The 24,252-nt window shown below is 46.3% G+C and overlaps 1 protein-coding gene across 4 annotated transcripts; it reads left to right on the top strand.

Annotated features, from left to right (window-relative positions):
• Positions 1-1,071: 1,071 nt before the first annotated feature.
• Positions 1,072-24,240, top strand: LOC105491263 (transmembrane protein 231). 4 transcript variants are annotated; one of them, XM_071084977.1, is made up of 7 exons: positions 1,072-1,198; positions 3,290-4,005; positions 14,827-14,955; positions 15,287-15,430; positions 18,608-18,689; positions 20,078-20,183; positions 21,371-24,240. In XM_071084977.1, the coding sequence occupies exons 2-7, from the start codon at positions 3,307-3,309 to the stop codon at positions 21,549-21,551; spliced, it is 1,341 nt and encodes a 446-aa protein (XP_070941078.1). In that variant the 5' UTR covers positions 1,072-1,198; positions 3,290-3,306; the 3' UTR covers positions 21,552-24,240. The 4 variants fall into 4 exon arrangements, with proteins under 4 accessions (XP_070941078.1, XP_011755786.1, XP_070941079.1 ...); XM_011757484.3 differs by lacking the exons at positions 1,072-1,198; positions 21,371-24,240 and adding an exon at positions 21,287-21,339 and having other exon boundaries at positions 3,462-3,741; positions 3,836-4,005; positions 20,078-20,209; XM_011757482.3 differs by lacking the exon at positions 1,072-1,198 and having other exon boundaries at positions 3,463-3,741; positions 3,836-4,005.
• The last annotated feature ends 12 nt before the right edge of the window (positions 24,241-24,252 follow it).

The raw sequence follows: 24,252 nt of genomic DNA, 5'->3' as shown, positions 1-24,252 counted from the left end.
CCCGGGTTCAAGTGATTCTCCCACCTGAGCCTCTAGAGTAGCTGGAACTACAGGTGCCTGCCACCATGCCCAGCTAATTTTTGTATTTTTAGTAGAGACGGGGTTTCATGCATGAGCCACCACACCCAGCCTTGGCTGGCTTCTTTTTAACTGCATCCTGTTTTATCCACAGGGTCTCTGTGACCTGTATCTTGTGCCATCCGCCTAGCTCATACTGTGACTAAGAATGCCTAACCTCCTGGGAAGACAGCCCAGTAGGTCCCAGCCTTATTTTACCCAGCCCCTATTCAAGCTGCAGTTGCTCTGGTTCAAACACCTCTGATGAAAGTGCTAAGATGAGCCACTGCACCTGGCCTCAACAGCCTCTTGATTGGTCTCCCTGACTTCTGTTTTTCCTCACCTCTCAGTGACCTTATCCTGGTATATTGTAAACCAAAACCAAAATTCTAAGCTCCCAACCATCTGAATGGAACCCTCCTCTCAGCCAAGGGCATTCCAAAGTTAACCTGAAAAACTAGTTCTGGCCATGATGGGAAGTGGGGAGTCAGACGTAACTCATTATACCCTCCTCTTTTTTGAATTCAGACCCAGCTGACCAGTATTAACATCAACACACAGATCTTAAGACTGATATTAATAGAACAGACTCTTAAAGTCTGATAAGAAACATTTACAATCTGTTCTCTCTGAAGCCTGGAGGCTTTATTTGCATGATAAAATATTGGACTCCACAACCCCTTATTGTTTTTTGTTTTTGTTTTTGTGAGATGGAATCTCGCTCTGTCACCCAGACTGGAGTGCAGTGGCATTGATCTCAGCTCACTGCAGCTGCCGCCTCCCAGGTTCAAGCAATTCTCCTGCCTCAGCCTCCCAAGTAGCTGGGATTACAGGTGCACGCCTCCAGACGCGGCTAACTTTTTTTTTTTTTTTTGGTAGAGACAGGGTTTCACCAAGTTGGCCAGGCTGGTCTCGAACTCCTGACCTCAAGTTGATCTGCCTGTCTTGGCCTCCCAAAGTGCTGGGATTACAGGCGTGAGCCACTGTGACCTGCCCACAAACCCACACGTTCCTTTCTATTGATTCCAGGTCTTTTGATAATAACCAGCTGCCAATAAGAAAAATCTGTGAATATGCCAATTCTGTGGTCTGGAAGCCGCACCCCACCTACAGTTGTCTCATCTTCCAGTACTGAACCAATGTACGTCTTACATGTATTGATTGATGTCTTATGTCTCCCTAAATGTATAAACTCAAGTTATAGCCTGTCCACCTTGGGTATATGTCATCCGGACCTCCTGAGGCTGTATCACGGGCATGTCCTTAACCTTGGCAAAATAAATGTCTAAGTTGATTGAGACTTGTCTCAGATACATTTTGGTTTACTCTAATGACATGCTGTCATTAGAGAGACTTTTCCAAAACACAAAAGTTATCATGTCTTTCTGATTAAATGTCACTTTACTGACCCTTTAACAAATTTACTTGTATTTAAATATTTTGTATTTATTTTTTTACAGACAAGGTCTCCTTCTGTCTCCCAGCCTGGAGCACAGTGGTGCAGTCATGGCTCACTGCAGCCTCCTGGGCTCAAGCCTTCCTCCTACCCAGGCCTCCCAAGTAACTGGACCTACAGGCATAAGCCACTATGCTCAGCCACTTAGGACCTTTATGTTGTTGTTGTTATTGTTGTTGTTGTTTGAGATGGAGTCTCGCTGTCACCCAGGCTGGAGTCCAATGGCGTGATCTCCGCTCACTATAATCTCCCCGCCCCGGGTTCAAGCGATTCTCCCGTCTCAGCCTTCAGAATAGCTGGGATTACCAGCGCCTGCCACCATGCCTGGATAATTTTTTTTTTTTCTATGACACGGAGTCTCGCTGTGTCGCCCAGGCTGCAGTGCAGTGGCATGATCTCAGCTCACAGCAACCTCCACCTCCCAGGTTCACGCCATTCTCCTGCCTCAGCCTCCTGAGTAGCTGGGACCACAGGCACCCGCCACCACGCCCAGCTAATTTTTTGTATTTTTAGTAGAGACGGGGTTTCACTGTGTCAGCCAGGATGGTCTCGATTTCCTGACCTCGTGATCCACCCACCTGGGCCTCCCAAAGTGCTGGAATTATAGGCGTGAGCCACCGCTCCCGGCCAATTTTTGTATTTTTAGTAGAGATGAGGTTTCACCACGTTGGCCAGGCTGGTCTTGAACTCCAGACCTCAGGTGATCGGCCCAACTTGGCCTCCCAAAGTGTTGAGATTACAGGCATGTGCCACTGCGCCCAGCCATTCAGGGCCATTTGATGAAGAACTTGGCTGTGGACCATAGTTGTTTTTTTTAAAGTGCTTCTACCATGTTCGAAATATGGTTGGGGGCGGTGGGGGGTGTAAACATTCAATTAAGCAATATGCCAGTGATCTCTGGGGAGGACCACAGCTTCCTATAAAACTCGCCGCTGAGCTTGTACCCAACACAGGGTTAACGAAGTGCATCAGAGCTTTGTAGTATTCCACTCTATCCCTCCAAGAGCCAGGGGATTTGTGTTTCCGTGTCTTGTCTTGCATTGGAGCATAGTGGAAGCAAGAGAAAATCTGGGAGCAAAGACACCTGGCTTTGGTCTTAGCCCAGGACCACGTCCAGGACCGCGGCCAGGCTTGTGACTGAGTGGATTTCAGTAGGAACTACACTGGGGATTAACAGATGACACAAAAGCAGGTGTTTGTTGTGTGCAGGAGCGCGAGGGGAGAAGAAAAGGCACACACACAATACCTTTAAGGGTAAGCAAGCTTTATCCCACGTAAATGGCAATGCAGATATTATAATAAGCAAATTAATATAATAAGCAGATTGATATAAGCAAATTGCAATGGGAAGAGGAGAAGGAAAAAGACATATATATATTTACACTCATCAGACTATGGAGGATTCACCTCCAGACTGGGAAGCAAGAGCCTGAGCTCCAGAGCCGGCCACTCGTCAGTCAGTGCCCAGATGAGAAGAGGTGTCATGAAGCTTTGGGTGGTCTGGGATCCTAGCTCTTTTTGTAACATGTTGTCTGACATGAGGCCCAGTCACGAGGGCCCTTCGTGGCTGGGCTCAAGGAACACAAAAAGGTCAACTTGTTTTTGTGATTGTTGTTTTTCAATAACTAACGTATAGGAATGGACGGAAATAGAGATTTCTGCGAAACAGCGCTGGATGAACGCCTCAAGGGGCTCCCACAACCTGTTTCGGAACTTGGTGACCATTGTTTGTGTCCATGTCAGTTCAAATTTAAATATTTAATTTTTCCTCCTCAGTGTTCAAGTCAACTTTTATGGGCATCTTATTTTACACAAATGTTAACACAGACAACAGCCACGACTTTGGTCCACGGAAACGTTCTATCGCCGCCCAGCCTTTACGCAAAGGGACACAGCTTGAAAAGCTAGGCCGGCAGTCCCCGGCGGCGCCACGCCCGCTAACCCCGCCCTCGCCACTGGCTCCTTTCGGTCTGGCCTTGCTATTGGCTCCTTTCCGGGAGCCGTCGGTTGCCGTGGAGACCGAGGCGATGGCAACCAGGAGAAGCCAAACTTGGTCCTCCGGCTCGCAGCGTGCCTGCGCGCGGTGCTCATGGCGCTCTACGATCTCTTCTCTCACCCGGTCGAGCGCAGCTACCGCGCGGGACTCTGCTCCAAAGCCGCGCTGTTCCTGCTGCTGGCCGCTGCGCTCACGTACATCCCGCCGTTGCTGGTGGCCTTCCGGAGCCACGGTGAGCCTGCCCCAGCCGCTGTGTCACGCGACTCCCCGGGCGCGCTCGGCCGGGGCCGGCCTCCCTGACGGCCTCCCCACCTTCTTTAATTCAGGGTTTTGGCTGAAGAGGAGCAGCTACGAGGAGCAGCCGACCGTGCGCTTCCAACACCAGGTGCTGCTCGTGGCCCTGCTGGGACCCGAGAGCGGCGGGTTCCTCGCTTGGAGCACGTTCCCCGCTTTCAACCGGCTGCAGGGGGATCGCCTGCGCGTCCCGCTCGTTTCGGTGCGTGGTTCCCGCCTGGGCCTGGGGCAAAGCGGGCGGTGGGGTGGGGACGGGGACGGGAATGAGGATGTGGGGCGAGCGGCCCCGGCCCTGGGAAACCCAGCTTGGATCCTAAGGACTCGCGAACCCGCAAAGGTGGCGTTTCATCTCCTGGGACCTAGGGAATCGATTTTCTGTTTCATTCTGCTTCTCCCAGACGTCCCCGGCCCCCAGAAAGTTAGCCACGCTGTCAGCGTATGCGCCCTGATACAGAGTCCAGAGGTGTGGAGGCAGCCTGCGTCTGCCCCCGTCACACCCGCGGGCCTGGCCTGATGGAGGGTGTTTGTGAAAGTCCATTTAGGAGCCTTGAAGGCAGCGCGCTGTTAATGTAGGTAACCCCATTCTGTCGCGGCGTTTCTGCATCACACCACTGTAGGAGCGGAAAGGGCGGCATTTTTATGGAGCCCTGACCCCTGGAAACCAAGGCGCTGATTGGTTAAGCGGCCTTCCCAGAACGCGCTATGGCCGAGTCACGCCTCCCTGGGTTTGTCCCATTGGAGACTGCGTCATCCTGAAGCTGTCGGGATGAAATTGAAGCATGTTACTGTCTGTAGTTTATTTATTTATTTTTAAATTTTTCATCAGTAGAGTGCTGAGAGGAATCTGTAATTTAGTATTTGCTTTGAGATAAGCGAATGCTTCCTTTATAGTCACTCCTTTTCACTCATTTTCTGAAAACGTTTTCCTTTAGAAGTATGACACTTACGGTTTTCCTTCTTTCAAAGTTGAATCTCTTCAGACATCTCTAAGATGATTGCCCTACAAGCCAACCTTGTATAGCTGAGGAGAAAAGAAAATCAGACTTGTTCCCAGCAACTAAATAAAATTGTTTTTAAAAATCCGATTGGGCCGGGCGCTGTGGCTCACGCCTGTAATCCCAGCACTTCGGGAGGCCGAGGCGGGCGGATCACGAGGTCAGGAGATCGAAACCATCCTGGCTAACACGGTGAAACCCCGTCTCTACTAAAAATACAAAAAATTACCAGGCGCGGTGGCGGGCACCTGTAGTCCCAGTTACTCAGGAAGCTGAGGCAGGAGAATGGCGTGAACCCGGGAGGCGGAGCTTGCAGTGAGCCGAGATCGCGCCAGTGCACTCCAGCCTGTGCGACAGAGCGAGACTCTGTCTCAAAAAAATAATAATAATAAATAGAAATAAATTTTTAAAATCCAATTGGTCATATAAATAACTGCAAAAAAAAAGAATAGTAATAGGTTGGCGCAAAAATAATTGCGGCTTTTGCCATTAAAAGTAGTGGCAAAAAAACCGGAATTACTTTTGCAACAACCTAATATGATTCAGGTTACTTTTCTCCTGTTACTTTACGAATGTTCTTATGTTCTGATTACAAAAGTGCATGCTCATTCTAAAATAATATAGAGTTACAGGTAGATATAATGACCAAAATTGAAGGCCCAGTTTTGTATATGTATCAATACTTATTAATCAGCCATATTCTTTTTGAGGTTTGCTTTGACTTTTTCACTATTGGGGACAACATTTCTTTTTTTTTTTTCTTTCTTTTTCTTCTTTTTTTTTTTTTGAGACGGAGTCTTGCTCTGTTGTCCAGGCTGGAGTGCAGTGCTGCAATCTCTGCTCACTGCAACCTCCACCTCCTGGGTTCAAGCAATTCCCGTGCCTTAGCCTCCCGAGTAGCTGGGATTACAGGCTAATTTTTGGATTTTTAGTAGAGAAGGGGTTTCACCATGTTGGCCAGGTTAGTCTCGAACCCCTGACCTCAGGTGATCCACCCGCCTTGGTCTCCCAAAGTGCTGGCATCACAGGTGTCAGCCACCGTGCCTGGCCTAGGGACAATATTTCTGTGAACAAGGTTTTGACTAAATCGTATGCCTTTAAACATCAGATTGTGAGGAATTGGAATAGCAGCTCTTTGATGAAATTAGGTAAGTACATAGAAAACTAAGCAAATCATTATTAACTGCAGGGAAATGAAAAGTAAGGAAAACTGAGAACTGAAAACTTATGAGAGTTGTGAATAGGATTTACATAGTCTTAATTATATGAACACTGAATGTTGACTAAAAAGAGATTTTAACTCTGTTGGGGGTAATGAGAAAGGTATTGAGAATGTGATAGGGGATGGTGGGAGGAGTTGGGGGAGAGAAGATGCTAAATCATCTTTCCTTGTGGGAACTCAATAGAGAATGCCTAAAACTGAGAAATGGAGAATTTTCAATGCAAATGTTATCTCAAGACCTGGAGATACATTTCTAAATGATCAAGTAAATGAGATAAAAATATTTGCAGCTAGATATGATAGCTCACACCTGTAATCCTAGCACTTTGCAAGGCCAAGGCAGGAGGATTGCTTGAGCCCTGGAGCTCAAGGCCAGTGTGGGCAACATAGCAAGACCCCACATTTCAAAAAAATAAAAAGTAGGCTGGGCGTGGTGGCTCACGCCTATAATCCCAGAACTTTGGGAGGCTGAGGAGGGCGGATCACAAGGTCAGGAGATCGAGACCATCCTGACTAACACTGTGAAACCCTGTCTCTAGTAAAAATACAAAAAAAAAAAAAGTTAGCTGGGTGTGATGGCGGACGCCTGTAGTCCCAGCTACTTGGGAGGCTGAGGCAGGAGAATGGCGTGAGCCCAGGAGGCAGAGCTTGCAATGAGCCGAGATCCCGCCACTGTAATCCAGCCTGGTGACAGAGCAAGACTCCGCCTCAAAAAAAAAAAAATAATTAATTAATTAATTAAAAAAGAAACCGAGAAGTGGTACAATTTGCCCTAGCTTTTTTTTTTTTTTTTTTTGAAACAGAATTTCACTCTGTCAGCCAGGCTGGAATGCAGTAGCACAATCTCAGCTCACTGCAACATCTGCCTTCTGGGTTCAAGCGATCCTCTCGCCTCAGCTTCCCAAGTAGCTGGGACTGCAGGCATGCACCACCACTCCTGGCTAATTTTTTTGTGTTTTTAGTGGAAACACGGTTTCACCATGTTGGCCAGGCTGGTCTAGAACTTCTGAACTCTGTTAATACACTCGCCTCAGCCTTTCAAAGAGCTGGGATTACAGGTGTGAGCCACTGTTCCTGGCCTGCCCTAGCTTTGAAGTGAACAGAGTCTGGACTGGAACTCAGTATTTCTTATGCTGTATCTTAAAATCTTAGCCCTTATTGCAACAAACTACTTTTATTTTCTAACTTTGTACATAGAGCCAGACTGGCGTCAGCCTACCCAGGAAACTGTCCAGAAAGCAAAGGAAACAGTGGCTATTGGTTAAGGTTGGACCAAGTGCTGGGAGGTGGCTTTGCAGTGGCTAATTGGGGGAAATACTGAAGTCACAGCCTTGCTTCTGCTTTGGTCAGCTCATCTTGGACAGCGTTTCTAAGCTCCCTATATGTTTAATGCTTTGGAAGTCTAGTTTTTGTTGTTTTTAACGAGAGAAGAAAAAAGCAGAGTGACTTTTTCCCCTCAAGGAGGCTGACATAGCTCTAGAAGGCATGTGTGGACCCAGAGAATGCAGGGACTGAAGGTTATAGAAGGATTCTGGAGGATAAGTGGAGAGTACCATGTTTCTAAGACACCTGTTTTTTCTCATCTCTGAAATCAGTGTCTTCCTGTCTGTGGTTAACTGTTGGCAAAGAGGCAGGTGTGGCATAGTTCTCATTCTTACACCTGTGCCGACATCAAACCATGCAGAAGGGGCATCATTTCAGTGTAACAGGTGGGTGTTAGAAAAATAAAAATGCACTTAAAAAGAAGGGGCATCAGCGACCTCAGAGAAAACCCCAGTAGAACTAGTAGAGAAAACACTAGTAGGACATTATTTTAACCCCTGAATTGAGTGGAGAGCAAGTAAGGGAAAGTTCGAGAGCCTTTTAAAAACAGGAAGGCTCTGCATAATTTCAGAGTCTGCTTAAGGGGCCAGACTAATGACTTTTAGTTTCTTTTATGGTTTGTTTGTTTGTTTGTTTGTTTTGAGACAGGGTCTCACTCTGTTGCCCAGACTCGAGTGCAGTGGCGCATTCTTGGCTCACTGCAGCTTCTGCCTCCCAGGTTCAAGAGATTCTCCTTCCTCAGCCTCCCAAGTAGTTGGGATTACAGGCTCCTGCCACCACACCCGGCTCATTTTTGTATTTTTAGTAGAAACAAGGTTTTACCACATTGGCCAGGCTGTTCTCAAACTCCTGAGCTCAAGTGATCGGCCTGCCTCGGCCTCCCAAAATGCTGGGACTACAGGCATGAGCCACTGTGCTCTGCTGAATTTTTGTTTTTTGGTTTTTTTGTTTTACTGCTGTATCACCAACATGTTTGATGGCACAAAGGACAAAGTTGCATAGAAAAGTATGGATATTGTTGACTGAGTTAAAGTGTTATTCAAAAGGATGAGGATGTAAAGAAGTTTTAGGAATCCCTGAATCAATTTATTTTGCTAATATTTTTCTTTCTTTCTTTCTTTCTTTCTTTCTTTTTTTTGAGATGAAGCCTCGTTCTGTTACCCAGGCTGGTGTATAGTGGCGCCATCTCGGCTCACTGCAACCTCTCCCCCTCCTGGGTTCAAGCGATTCTCCTGCCTCAGCCTCCTGAGTAGCTGGGATTACAGGCAGGCACCACCACGCCCAGCTGATTTTTGTATTTTTAGTAGAGATGGGGTTTCACCATGTTGATCAGGCTGGTCTCGAACTCCTGACCTCAGGTGATCCACCCACCTTGGCCTCCCAAAGTGCTGGGATTACAGGCGTGAGCCACTACCCCGACCTGTTTGGCTTATATTTTTCTAAGTAAATAAACATGATAGCTGCTGTAAATATGTCTAAATCTAAAATTTCTTTTAGTAGCTTTTTAAAAAGTAAATGATTAGAAAAGTGTCATAGTTTAATTGGAAGTATTTTTCTTTTCTCAGTGGTATATAAAATAATGGTTCATTTTATAATTAATGGTATCTTAGATTGATTGAAATACAAGGCTGAACACCATGGCTCATGCCTATAATCTCAGCACTTTGGGAGGCTAAACACTTGAGCGCAGGAGTTCCAGACCGCCTAGGCAACATAATGAGGCCCTACTACAAAAAATTTAAAAATTAGCCAGGAGTAGTGGTGCATGCCTATAGTCCCAGCTACTCAGAAGGCTGAGGTGGGAGGATCACTTGAGCCTAAGAGGTCAAGGCTGCAATTAGCTGTGATCGTGCCACTGCACTCCAGCCTTTTTTGACCCTGTAGCAAAAAAAAAAAAAGAAGAAGAAATAGAGAAAAAAAGAAGAAATACAGGTAGACAGGTGGAAAGGAACCATGAAGTAGCAGTTTCTGCTTTGCTAGAGACCCAAAACTGGTATCAAAGAGTATTTTTAGCACCAAAAGAAAGGAGCACCCGGTGATGACAAACATATGGTGAAATCAACACTGGTATAAACTAGGAAATTAACCTTTATTGAAAGAATATGGGCCATGCGCAGTGGCTCACGCCTGTAATCCCAGCACTTTGGGAGGCTGAGGCGGGTGGATCACCTGAGGTGGGGAGTTCTAGACCAGCCTGGCCAACATGGTGAACCCCTGTCTCTACTAAAAACACAGAAATTAGCCAGGTTGTGATATGTGATGGCGGGTTCCTGTAATCCCAGCTATTCAGGAGGCCGAGGCAGAGAATTGCTTGAACCCAGGAGGTGGAGATTGCAGTGAGCTGAGATCACACTACCCGTACTCCAGCCTGGGCAACAGAGCCAGACTACATCTCAAAAAAAAAAAAAAAAGTAGAAGAAGAATATGACTTGAATGAATGAAATGTACGCAAACAAAACAGAAACCAAACAAAATGCCAACAAACCATCAGATGCTGTAGAATTCCAGACGGGGAAAAGTCACACATCAGGATACTCTGGAAACAATGGCACTTATATTTCTGGCAATTCCTGCAGTCAGGTGGTGTGCTGGTTATGAGGTATTGTCTCAGCTCCAAACCTACCTCCTATGCTCAGCTTCCAGGTTCCTGCTGAGATGCTGGAAATCTCCTTCTTCCCCTGCAGCTGCCTGTTAGGTTCTGCCAGTAGGAGGCATGATGAGCCTTGTTCTGGGAGTGAAAAAAAAAAAAAAAAAATGAAACCAGTTGCCACTGCCAGGGTGAAGCACCACTGCTGGGATGACACAAACAGGGACAACCAGCAAATAGGAAGCATCAAGACACCTCTCCTCCAGCCTTCCAGGTTCCCTCTAGTGTGTCCTTCCTCTAAGCTCAGAGGTCCTGGCCCCATCTGGGCAACGGTCCCTTCTTGAGGTCTGAGGCTCAGCTCTTTGAGGCCTCTTCCCTAAACCTCTAAGTTCTATCAACCCCAGCAGCTTCCCCTTCTTCTCTAGTCCTAGGCGTGAGAACTGTTCCCTGCAGGTATCTGTGTGTTGCCAGGATATCCCCTTTTTACGTCTTCAGTCCTCTAATATCTATGGGACTAGTTATTCCCTATGTTGAATTCCCTCTGGCCAGGCACGGTGGCTCATGCCTGTAATCCCAGCACTTTGGGAGGCTGAGGCGTGCGGATTGCCTGAGGTCAGGAGTTCGAGAACAGCCTGGCCAACATGGTGAAACCCCGTCTCTACTAAAAATGCAAAAAGTAGCTGTGCATGGTGGCACACACCTGTAATCCCAGCTCCTCGGGAAGCTGAGGCAGGAGAATCACTTGAAACTGGGAGGTGGAGGTTGCAGTGAGTGGAGATTGTGCCATTGCACTCCAGCCTGGGCGACAGAGTGAGACTTTGTCTCAAAAAAAAAAAAAATTCCATCTGACTCTGCTCAGTACATGAGTGTGGATTTCATGTGTATCTGTAAAGGGTTATCCTCCTTTAACCATGAGAAATCTTTTCAATTAGAGTTCTTATGAGCTATTGTAGAAGATCCCTGAATCAAGAGTCAGCAAACCAAGGTCCTAGTCCCAGTTCTGTCACTGGGTTTCATAACCTCACCCTCAATTTATCTATCCATATACAGGGCATGAGAGTACCCACCTCTCTCCTGGGATATGCAGAGGAATCACATGGGACAATGAATGGATATGAAAATTGTTCCAATGCCTGCATATACCTTGTAGATATAAGGTGGTGCTGTGATGTGTGAATTCTCTTGGCTAAGCACCAGTTAGAGGTTAGAGACCTAGAATTTGTGTTAAAGAAGTAGTAGCCTTTGAATGCCTGCCTTTGTTAGCTATTGCATATTTGTGAAACTTACTTTCAACTAAATAGAATTAAATAATTTATTTCTTCAGTGGTCCAAGCGATAACAGAGGAGCACAGCCAAACTTCGCCAGCCCCAGGAGGGTGAGAGTCTAGCCTGGTGACAGGTCATTTGTGGGAGACACATCCTTTCCATCGAAACTTCTCTCCCCCATCTCTCCACCCTACTCTCCTTCTCACCCACTCTGCCAACTGCACTGGCCCTATGGGCACCCAGAGCACAAGCACCTGGTTAGCCTGGATCCCTCCTCTCTGAGATGTTCCTGCACCCCATCACCTCACTTCCTTCAGGACTCCAACAAGTCAGGTCATCCTGAATATTTAAAAATTTCTGTTAAGTTCTTTTTGCTGTTGTTGTTTGTTTGAGATGAGTCTTGCTCTGTCACCCAGGCTGGAGTGCAGTGGCACAATCTCGGCTCACTGCAACCTCCACCTTCTGGGTTCAAGCGATTCTCCTGCCTCAGCCTCCCGAGTAGTTGGGATTACTGGTGCACACCACCATGCCTGGCTAATTTTTGTATTTTTAGTAGAGACAGAGTATCACCATGTTGCCCAGGCTGCTCTCAAACTCCTGAGCCCAAGCAGTCTGCCCACCTGGGCCTCCCAAAGTGCTGGGATTATGGCATGAGCCACCACCCCTGGCCAATTTCTGTTAAATTTTACCTTCATTATTCTCTAATTTTAGCTTGCTTCATTTCTGCCAGTGGCACTTGTCACTATTTTCTACGTTCTCCATTGGGAGTGTATTCCCCGTTAGGATGAGGACTTTGTCTATTTTGTTTGCCATTATATTCTCATTATCTGAAATAGTGCCGGGCGTGTAGTGGGTTCCAAAAAGTACATAACAGATCATTGAGTGAATTTAACAAGTAGACACTATTGATGCTGCTGTGCCAAATATGTCCTCCCTGAACTTGGAGTGGAAGGATGTGCATAGGCAAGTATACAGACATAGATGCCTGGTGCTGCTGTTTTGCAGGAAGATTTGTCCAACCTGCTGTCTTCATTTTGAATTTTTTAATAATTCTGGACATTTTGGTCCTAAAGAGGACCAGATTTGAAGTCACCTGATCTCAAATCCCGTCTTCACCATTACTTGCTGTACCTCTGATAAATGCTCTAACCTCCCTCACCCTTGATTTTCTCATCTATGTAATGGAAAAATACTTGTTCTGCCTGCCTGGGGCTTTACATTTATTGTGAAGATCAAAGGAAATGAGCTTTTCCCCCTCCCACAGTGTGTTGGAGTCTGGATTCTTCTGGCATTTCTCTCCTGGCCACTATCCTCTGATGCAAGTTGAGAAATACGATCTTTGCTTCCTGTCCAACCCTAAAGATCTAGAAGGTGTGGATCCATCACAGAGAGTTACACAACATTTTCTACCCAGATCCCAATTGAAGAAAATCCACAGGAAGACAAGGCAGGCTCTTTTATTTATTTATTAATTTTTTTTTTTTTTTGAGATGGAGTCTTCCTGTGTCACCAGGCTGGTGTGCAGTGGCACGATCCCAGCTCACTGCAACCTACAACTCCCTGGTTCAAGCAATTCTCCTGCCTCAGCCTCCTGAGTAGCTGGGATTACAGGCATGCACCACCACTCCCAGCTAATTTTTGTGTTTTTAGTAGAGATGGGGTTTCACCATGTTGGCCAGGCTGGTCTTGATCTCCTGACCTCATGATCCGCAAGGCAGACTCTTTTCATCCTACCCGTAATGACTAGTCCATCATTACCTCAGAAACTTGATCATCAGCCCGGTAGCAGATACCCCTCCCCAAAGCTGATGAAACAGGGAAGAGAGGAAGTATCCAAAAGAACAGGGAGGGAGGTTTCTCTAAAACAAGACCGAAGAGAAGGACATTATTGTTTAGAGAGAAAGAAATAATTGAAAGTTTCTGAAAATTGAGATTTCTTCATTTCAAATGACCTTATTAGCCTGAAAAAGCACACACACAAAAAAACTCTTCCTTACATAATAGTAATCGTGGGAATCAAAATGAATCCATAGATGGTGGATCCAGGTGGGAATGCTGCTACACGATGGTAGAATTGTTCTGGGAATCTACAGTGGGGAAGGATCAGTTGTAGCAAAAAGATTCAGAGTTGTACAGAGGGACCATGTCAGCAGTGATCACTTTTCAGTAACCATCCTTTCCTGATCGTCATTTTAGCATCACTGTTTGGCAAGACTGTGGATGGCAGGAGTGGATACCTTTTTTTTTTTTTTCTTTTTTTCTTTTTTTTTTTTTTTTTTTTTTGACGGAGTCTCACTCTGTCGCCAGACTGGAGTGCAGTGGCACGATCTTGGCTCACTGCAAACTCCGCCTCCCGGGTTCACACCATTATCCTGCCTCAGCCTCCCGAGTAGCTGGGACTACAGGCGCCTGCCACCACACGCAGCTAATTTTTGTATTTTTAGTAGAGATGGGGTTTCACCGTGTTAGCCAGGATGGTCTCGATCTCCTGACCTCATGATCGCCCACCTCAGCCTCCCAAAGTGCTGGGATTACAGGCATGAGCCACTGCGCCCGGCCACCAATTATTTTTCACTGCCTACGTATGCTTCATAAGCTGTATTTTTGTCTTTTTTTCCTCTACAGACCTCTTGTCTTCTTTCCTTTCATGCCCATAATTTATCAAATAGATACGGTTTTAATGCCTTGCTTACCTGACATAGCTTCCTTTCATTTCATTGATTGCTACTAAAAGATGCACACGGCTTTCAAGTCCTGACATGAATGATGAGATGAGATCTAACATCAAGAATCTGAAACAAAGACACTTGTGGTTTCAGAATCTGTAAATAGAGTTTGATAAGGCCGGGCATGGTCGCTTATGCCTATAATCCTAGCACTTTGGGAGCCAGAGGTGGGCGGATCACTCAAGGTCAGGAGTTCGAGATCAGCCTGGTCAACATGGTGAGACCCCGTCTCTACTAAAAATACAAAAATTAGCTGGGCATGGTGGTGGGCGCTTGTAATCCCAGCTACCTGGGAGGCTGAGGCAGGAGAATTGCTTGACCCTGGGAGGTGAAGGTTGTAGTGAGCCATGATTGTGTCACTGCACTCCAGCCTTGGCGATAGAGCGAGACTCCAGCTCAGAAAAAAAAAAAAAGATAGAGCTTGGTGATTTTCTGTTGAGTTTCAGTTTGTTGGGGAGTGCATAATGATTAGGATTAGGTGCTTTTCTATTTTAACAAGTTGACTTCTAGAGACATAGAAGACGATTCTGATGTGCTACTTAAAATTTCCATACAAATTCAGGCATGTTTATAAAAAAGAAAAAATTACAGTGCAAAATAAACAAGATCAAATGAGACAACTGAAAGATGCAGATGCTATCCAGATGTTTTTTGTTATCGCCCATTTATTTTGGCCAGTGAACATTTGAAAGACTCGGATATGAAGTTCAGGGGCCATGCACTTTGTGTTTCTCCCCAGTATTAATGCACTTACATCTATCTGTTTTTCTCTTTCTTTTGGTGGGGGAGAGAATGCCTGTTGTGTACAGCAGGACAGTGGGTCATTGTGTATGTACAAAAGTGATGTGGATTCCTCCCAGACTCGTTAGTGACCGGGGCTGCTGGCCCTGTTTGGGTTTCCTAGACTAGAGAAGAAGACAGGAACCAGGATGGGAAGATGGACATGCTACATTTTAAGCTGGAGCTTCCCCTGCAGTCCACGGAGCACATTCTCGGTGTGCAGCTCATCCTGACTTTCTCCTATCAATTACACGTGAGTCAGTCTACTGGGAGGCCGTCCTCTCCCTTGTGTATTTTTAATAGACCAGAGCCCTTCTTCTGATTTCTAGAAGACCCACACTGTAGCAGGCCCTCTTCCCCACGTAGCTTGGGATTTAACTTAGGCCAATCGAATGGTTTTCACTAAAGTCATGTTAACTGATATGGGCTGTTAATAGCTCAGAAGGTTCTAGGCAGTGTTTCCTGCATGGCTACGCTAGGTATGTGAGGGCCCCTTAGGTTTCAGCCAAGACAGGTGACTCTTAGCACCCAGAGCCCTTCAGATCTGATGGCGGTTGGTATGTTGGTCCTTCTAATGATTTCAGAGGATGGTGACCCTCGTGATGCAGAGCATGGCGTTTCTCCAGTCCTCCTTTCCTGTCCCGGGATCCCAATTATATGTGAACGGAGACCTGAGGCTGCAGCAGAAGCAGCCGCTGAGCTGTGGTGGCCTAGATGCCCGATACAACGTAAGGGCGCTTCTCATCGTCGAGCTCCTTTGTTTCTGTGTGTTACTGTTCATTAAGTTCTTTAAAGAGGGGAATGAAAGGTAGAAATGTCAGGCCAGGCGCGGTGACTCATGCCTGTAATCCCAGCACTTTGGGAGGCGGAGGCGGGCGGATGGATCACTTGAGGTCAGGAGTTCAAGACCAGTATGGCTAACATGATGAAACCTCGTCTCTACTAAAAATATAAAAAATTAACCGGGCGTGTGGTACGTGCCTGTAATTCTAGCTACTTGGGAGACTGAAGCAGGAGAATTGTTTGAACCCAGGAGGTGGAGGTTACAGTGAGCCGAGATCTCGCCACTGCACTCCAGCCTGGGCGACAGAACAAGACTCTGTCTCAAAAAAAAAGAGAAAAGAAAAGAAAAATAGAACTATCATTTGTCTGTGGGTGGCACCAAAGAGGGTCTCTGCAGAATTCTTGCCATGAATTTTTTCAAACTACAGAGAAGGTACATGCATAGTTACACCTAGAAGGGAAGAGAAACAAAATCTGTATTTGTCAAAGAACTAAATTGCCTGTTGCTTTTAGGTCCATGTGGGCACACACACACACATTCTGTCTTCCATACACACACTTGGTCACACACAGGATGTACTCCGAGGGATACTGTAAAATGATGATGTAAAATGTTCATGTAAAGTATTTCAGAAATATTACTAGCCATAGTTTACTGAACCCATAAGACATGCCACCCCTGAGTACAGGGGTTTACCTGTATTATCTCTTAATCGTCACGGCAACCTCTGAGCTGCCTGCACTGTCCTTTCCCAGCGTTACAGCCACTTGTCCCATCGCTGCCCCCTTGCTCCCTTCCAGCCACCCTGGCCTTTTTGCTGTTCCTCGAAACCAAGAAGCAGCTGCCACCTCAGGGCTTTTGCCATTTCCTCTGCCAGGCATCCACGTGGCTTATCGGACCACACCATTCAGGTCCCTGTTCAGATATCGCCAAGCACAGTCCTTCCTTGACTTGCATCTACAGTAACAGCCCCTCCCTCCACCATCCCTCAGCCAGACTCTCCCTCCTGCCACCTGGCCTCCTCAGGATATGTGTTTGTGTGTTTATTTGCTGTCTCCCTCAGCCTTGACAGCAGTGGCATCTCAAATACTATCACGTCCGTGCTTAGCACACTGCCTGGCACATGGTAAGCTCACAGATACTTGTTTAAAGAATGAATTCATTTTGCAGAAGACGTAACTGGGGCTTACAGTGATTAATTTTCCCAAAGACTCGAAGCTTGAAAGTATAACAGAGCCAGGAACTTTCTGTCTGTGTACAGAACTCATGCATCTAATCACTCATTTCTCACTTTCCTTTTATCACAATGGCGACCACAGAAGTCGAGCTGAGGTACTTTAGAAAGTGAAAAAGGAATGTTATCGGTTATTATAGCCATAAACCAGTACTTGTAGCTATATAGGGGATTTTACTGTTGCTCTGCCTATAATCAACGTAAGTTGTAAAGAAGAGGAAGGTGCAACATACGAAATGAATGTGGCACTTTTTGTTTGAATGTCTATGTATCAGATTACAGTAACAGCAGTCTTGTTTTCTTAAGGGAAAAATGCACACGCTTGTGGTTTGCATTTTATCTATTTCTATGTTTAAAAGTGATAAAGAGAGGCCAGGCGCGGTGGCTCAAGCCTGTAATCCCAGCACTTTGGGAGGCCGAGACGGGCGGATCACAAGGTCAGGAGATCGAGACCATCCTGGCTAACCCGGTGAAACCCCGTCTCTACTAAAAAATACAAAAAACTAGCCGGGCGAGGTGGCGGGCGCCTGTAGTCCCAGCTACTGGGGAGGCTGAGGCAGGAGAATGGCGTAAACCCGGGAGGCGGAGCTTGCAGTGAGCTGAGATCCGGCCACTGCACTCCAGCCTGGGCGACAGAGCGAGACTCCGTCTCAAAAAAAAAAAAAAAAAAAAAAGTGATAAAGAGGCCGGGCGTGGTGGCTCATGCCTGTAATCCCAGCACTTTGGGAGGCCGAGGTGGGCGGATCACAAGGTCAGGAGATGAGACCTTGGTGAAACCCCGTCTCTACTAAAAATAGAAAAAATTAGCCGGGCGCAGGGGCGGGCACCTGTAGTCCCAGCTACTCGGGAGGCTGAGGCAGGAGAATGGCGTGAACCCGGGAGGCGGAGCTTGCAGTGAGCCGAGATTGCGCCACTGCACTCCAGCCTGGGCGACAGAGCGAGACTCCGTCTCAAAAAAAAAAAAAAAAAAAAAAAAAAAAAAAAGTGATAAAGAACTTAGCACCCAGAGAAGGCCAAGAAAATGACAAAGAAGTTGGAAGTATGGTTTCTTTTCTTCGTTTTTGTGTAGGGGTTTTTATTTTTATTTTATTTTTATTTTTGAGACAGAATCTTGCTCTGTCACCCAGGCTAGAGTGCAGTGGCATGATCTCGGCTCACTGCAACCTCCGTCTCCCAGACAGGCTTAAGAGATCCTCTGATTTCAGCCTCCTGAATAGCTGGGATTACAGGCATATACCACCACGCCTGGCTAATTTTTGTCTTCTTTTTAGTAGAGACGGGGTTTCGCCACGTTGGCCAGGCTGGTCTCGAACTCCTGGTCTCAAGTGATCCATCTGCCGGGGCTTCCCAAAGTGTTGGGATTAGAGGCATGAGCCTCCATGCCTGGCTTTTTTTTTTTTTTTTTTTTCTTGAGAGAGATGAGGTCTTGCTCTGTTTCCTAAACTGGAGTATAGTGAGTGGCATGATCATCATCGACTACAGCCTTGAACTCGTGGCCTCAAGTGGTCCTCCTGCCTCAGCCTCCCAAGTCAGTGGGATTGTAGGCATGAGCCACCACACCTGGAGAAAATATGGTCTATTAAAATAATTTAAGGAATTCTTTCTCCCACTGAGATAGAGAGGGGTATTTTAAAAATAGCTTTAAAACCTATGAAACATGGACACTGACCCCTTATTTCCATCCACAGAAAGAAAGACTGAGGGTAAACGGGCTTAAATTGTTGCAAGAGAGTTTATTCATCTTTGAAGAGAAGATTATTGATACTGCAGTAGGCCACCAAGAACGAGAGGGTGCTCTGTGGGAGCAGCCTGGGTGGGCAGAAGGGTAGAAGGAAGAAAGGAGGAGTCTCCCAGGTGCTCACACCACATCCTCCTCCTGTGTACCAGGTATCCGTGATCAATGGGACCAGCCCCTTTGCCTATGACTACGACCTCACCCATATTGTTGCTGCCTACCAGGAGAGGAACGGTGAGTCACAGGTAGAGCGCATTCAGCCGCTGCTCAGGACTTTCAAGGTTAGTGGGGGCAACAGAGACAAGCAGAATTGGAACCCTTATGTTAAAAATGTGAAAACCTCCGAGACAGGCGGATCACAAGGTCAGGAGATCAAGACCATCCTGGCTAACATGGTGAAACCCCGTCCCTACTGAAAAAATACAAAAAACTAGCCGGGCGAGGTGGCGGGCGCCTGTAGTCCCAGCTACTTGGGAGGCTGAGGCAGGAGAATGGCGTAAACCCGGGAGGCGGAGCTTGCAGTGAGCTGAGATCCGGCCACTACAGTCCAGCCTGGGCAACAGAGCGAGACTCTGTCTCAAAAAAAAAAAAAAATGTGAAAACCTGTGAATGGTCAACGATGGGAGCAAATGTGCTGTCCAGGATTTGTCCTTTTCGTCCTCATCTTCAGACCTGGGACCGCCCCCACCCCTCCAGCATCCCATGGTCCAGAAGGTTAGTGATAGTTAAATGCCATCATTTTCCTACCACTGGCTTGATGAGTTTCCCTTTTAAAAAATGTAAGCCTAATTGAGTTGTTCCCCATACCACACCTATAACAGATGCCAAAGACAAATTGCTGTTCATGCTTTTCAGAGAGAAGCAGAGGACGTGGGTGACTCTCCCCACATTAGCAGTCCGGCAGGAGAACAGGAGTGCCCCTGCTTCCTGCCAGAAGGCACAGTGTGCTCATTCCTTACAGAGCTCTAGGCCAGGGCATGTGTTGACTCGGCACGTTTGTCTGGTCGGTGGCTGAGGTTTTCTGTAAAGGCATCTAGAGTGTTACTTGCCAACCAGACATCATAGAAACTATACACAGACATCTCACAAGGGGGACGACTGCAAATCCAGTATTGCTTACTGCTTTTGTGTCATATACTAGTGGCATTATTGCAATAATAGAGGGAATTTTAAAACAAAACTAGAAAACAGTGCCCTACAAATCAGCTATTTTTTCATTCCTTTCATTCTTTACCCTTCTGCGGATCTTTTTATACAGCTCTTGTAGTGTAGAAACACATTGGGATCCAGGTTATTTTTATTTATTTAAACTTGGGATATAAATACTTCCCCACACAGCTACAAAGCTGTGATATTACTTTTAGTGGCAGTATAGTATTCCTTCAGTTAGCCATTCAGCACATGTAGAAGAAACTTTCTAAGCTTTTAATGTATTTTAACAAAAGTATTTTGACTATTATTTTAGCAAATAATGTGTGATCAACTTTGCACATGCAATTTCTCTTTCCTTCTGAATGATTTCTTTCAGTTCTGAAGCACACGATAATTTAATAATCTTTATAGCCTTCAACTGCCAGGGTCAAACAGCCATCGTGGTTAATGGTTAATTATTTGCATTGCAGTTACCACCATCCTGAATGATCCCAACCCCATCTGGCTGGTGGGCAGAGCCGCAGATGCTCCATTTGTGATTAATGCTATCATCCGATACCCTGTGGAAGTCATTTCATATCCTTTCTGTTAAAGAGTCCATGGTAAGGCTGGGTGTGGTGGCTCCTGCCTATAATTTCAGCACTTTGGGAGGCCAAGGTGGGAGGATCGTTGGAGCCCAGGAGTTCACAACCAGCCTGGCCAAGATAGTGAGACCCTGTCTGTACTCCCCCAAAAAAAAAAATAGCCAGGCATAGTGGTGTACACGTGTAGTCCCAGCTACTTGGGAAGCTGAGGCAGGAGGATTGCTTGAGCCCAGGAGTTCAAAGTTGCAGTGAGCAATGATTGTGCCACTGTACTCCAGCCTCAGTGATAGAGTGAGACCCTGCCTCTTAAACAACAATTACCAAAAAAATAAAATAAATGGCAGCTCAGTTTTCAAAGAGGAATGATTCCTCAGTTGTCTCAAGTAGTAGCAGATGTGGGAAGTGTTCTCTTGGAAATCACGACAGAGTTACAGCCTCATGAAAATGGCTGTGTCTTTGACATTTTAGGCTACATGATTCAAAAAATGACTCTGTATATCTGCTATTTGTACAGGAACAAATAATTCATTTCTTGGTCCTGTTTGTTTCCAAGCAATTCTTGTAGGTAAGAATCATCCATTTGTATGTGTTAGTAATCATATATTATCCTTTTTATGCTAAGGTTATGTGAAACATTCTTGCCAGTCCCTGTCTGACCTAAACTTTGGTTTAATTTTGACTTAGGTCAACTAATAGGAAATGAAACCAACACGAACACTGCAGAGAAGCAAACAAAAGAGAAGGCATTTTAACTAGGGCCTTAGGAATTACAATTCCAGAGACACAAATCTAGGAAGCAGCTAAATTGTGTTCCGTACAGGTGTGATTAGGCAGGGGCTAATAAAGGTATTGTAAGTTTACACAACTGGAAGATTTTAGAAGAGTCCCTGATGGATGATGGCTGGTTAACAGCTCAGGATGTCTCTAGCCTGTGATCAATGTAGTTTGGCATAATTGTCTGTTTAGGAGGTTGGTCATCAAGCTTAGTATATAAATAGTTCAAATAAAATGTGGCTGGTTTTACCATTTGGCCAAGTTCAGCAGGTCACCGTCCATCTGGGTGTGTACGTGACAGAGGTCCTGCCTCCTTTCTAGATACCTCTGCCACGGCCAGTTCCGTCTTGGATTTTCTCTTCATACCTAACACCATGTGGCCCTCCATTCCTTAGCTGTCCATACTTATCAGCCAGGATTCTGGGAGATGGTAAAGTTCGCCTGGGTGCAGTATGTCAGCATCCTGCTTATCTTCCTCTGGGTGTTTGAAAGAATCAAGATCTTCGTGTTTCAGAATCAGGTGGTGACCACCATCCCTGTGACAGCGACACCCCGGGGAGAAATGTGTAAGGAGCACTTATCCTAGGAAGGCCATTTCTGAAGACTCGGCAGGACCGTGGCTGCCTCATTGTCATCTCCTGGGAACATCTTAGGACCTTTTGAAAGAGCCCAGAGGACACATGCAGGCTTGTGTGCTTTTCCCCTCAGAGACAACAGTTCTTTCCAATTTTGCTCTACACAAGTTCCGTATCTTCAGAGCTCCTGCAGAATCACCAAGGACTAGTTTGTGGAAAGGTCTGAGAGTTCCTGGAGGCTATAATTAGCTTTTTGGGTTTTCTTCCTTGCCTTAGAGTTGAATTTCGGGAGAAAATGGCAGGCAGTTCAGACATCTTGGAAAGAGTCCCATCTCTGGTCAAGCAGAGACTTTTCCTCTGTTGAACTGAGAAACACACTGTGCATTTCTTCCTTCTACTGTGAGCCACTCTTACGCTTTCCAGGGCTCTTTTGTGACAAACATGCCAATCACTAGCACTTTGCACCCGGGGGCATCTCCATTTCCCATTCAGAGCTTTGATTTCCAGAGCTGAGGCCTCTAACTGGAGACCTGGAGGGGCAGGGCCCAAGGGCAAGGGCTGCATTAGCACAGGCATGAGGGAGGGCTGCTGAAGGCGACTTGGACTGTCCACCTGCCCCAGCCCAACAGTCAGTCATCTGTAATCAGCTCAGCTGAGCAGCCTCGGATCTTTGCCGAACTGTGGCTGGCTCTTCACCCTATTTTGCCCTCTCTCTGTGCCCCTGATGGCAGACTGAAGTCAGAGGGGCTGTTTCATTCCCAGCCCCCTCAGCAGCACTGAGGGAAGGAAGGATTGTCACAGCAGGTTCTTTCTGGCCCTCACCCAACAGCCTGGGCACTTGGCCCTCCTCCTCCTTGACAGCTGTCCCCCTTCCTGCAAAGGACAGGGGCAACAGGAGTTGGTGTTGGGATTGGCTCCCACTGCCTGACAACCACAAGTTTATTTGGAAGGCTAGTGGGAAGCCCAGCGGCTGGCCTTTCCCTTGACTAAGGACCACAGTGCCCATCAGAGTAGGGCAGGCAGCTTTGGGAAGGACACAAGAAGCAGTGAGGGAGTAAAGAAGATGCTGGCCTGGGCAGGCCAGTCCAGCCTGGCCACTAGCAGAATGCCAAGCAGTTCAGTGGATTACCCTTGTGGCTAAGCAAGTGTCTGCAAGAGCAGAGATGACTGGAAGGGGCCTCTGCACACGGAAGACGGCTTGTTCAGCCCATTCATCTCCTGAGGACACGTGCAGTCTCCTCCAAGGACAGACGGAGCTGCTTTCTGATCCCAAGCAGGTCATTACCATGGGGAGGACGTGGCCCCTGTGATCCGTGCTTCATGTTCACCCGGAAACATACCCCTCAGTGTGTGCCTCAGTTTACCATGGAGATCAGTTCTCATTTTTAGTGCTCCTTTAGACTGACTAAAAACAATTTTGGAAACAAAGCTATTTTGAAGTATTCAAACAGAGGAATTCCCTAACACTGTCCCCGTTGTCTTTTTTTAATATTCAGGCTGTTTTATATGCCTAAATTTTTTTCTTAAGATCTAAATGAAAAATAGTTTCTTGTTTAAATCCCCATAAGGCAATGAGATATGGAAGGATGACAAGATAACGTATAAACATTAGTTTGCATTTTATTAAATTATTCTAATGCAGATTTTGTATAAAGAACCCATGATGTTTTGTACCTTTCTAATTAAAATGTTCAAAATGAGGCCGAGCATGACGGTTCATCCCTGTAATCTCAACGCTTTGAGAAGCCAAGGCGGGAGGATCACTTGAGCCCAGGAGCTTGAGGCTGCAGTGTGCTGTGATCACACTACGGCACTCCAGCCTGGGTGACAGACTCAGACCCTGTCTCTTAAAAAAAAAAAAAAGTCAAAATGGAAGATCGCATGTACCTTTTTCAAGAGAAAGGGTTTGGAATGGGGAAGAATAAGGAGGGCAGAGGTTGCACACACCTGTTTTCATTACTCATCTGCGGCCATGCTTTACGAGGCTCTGCCAAAAGACCTTGGAACTTCCACTAAGTCTTTGATGAAAGTCCCCTAGTTCTTCCCCAAGTAGATGAGTTTTCAGTGGAATTCACATGCCATGTGAAATCTACGTGCTGGATAATTATGACTGTGTCTGGTGAATTTGAAATTATTTACAGACCAGATCTTGATAGTTTCTGACTCTGAATCATAGCATAGCTGCAAGAGGGAAATAAAAGGCAAGAGGCTGGAAGCTGTGGCTCACGCCTGTAATCCCAGCACTTTGGGAGGCAGAGATGGGTGGATCATGAGGTCAGGAGATCGAGACCATCCTGGCCAACATGGTGAAACCCAATCTCTACTAAAAATACAAAAAGCTGGGCGTGGTGGCACATGCCTGTAATCCCAGCTACTTAGGAGGCTGAGGTACGAGAATTGCTCGAACCTAGAAGGCGGAGGTTGCAGTGAGCCAAGATCCTGCCACTGCAATCCAGCCTGGCGACAGAGCTAGACTCTGTCTCAAAAAAAAAAAAAAAAAAAAAAAAAGGCAAGAAATATACGGGATTTTATTAACTCAGCTCCGACCCATTGCTAAGTTAGGGTTTGATGTTATTACTGAATATTTGGAGGCAGAAAGACTCCTGATTTTGCCAAATAATTAGTACAGTTTTGGCTTAAGTCGGATGAGACCCCCCTAATATTCCATCATGTAAAGCTAATAAAGCAATTATTTCTTTACCATTTTTTTCT

The sequence above is a fragment of the Macaca nemestrina genome, chromosome 18, assembly GCF_043159975.1.
Source record: "Macaca nemestrina isolate mMacNem1 chromosome 18, mMacNem.hap1, whole genome shotgun sequence".
NCBI lineage: Eukaryota > Metazoa > Chordata > Mammalia > Primates > Cercopithecidae > Macaca > Macaca nemestrina.
The sequence above is the reverse complement of the archived record's forward strand: the minus strand, read 5'-3'. Positions and strand labels throughout refer to the sequence as shown.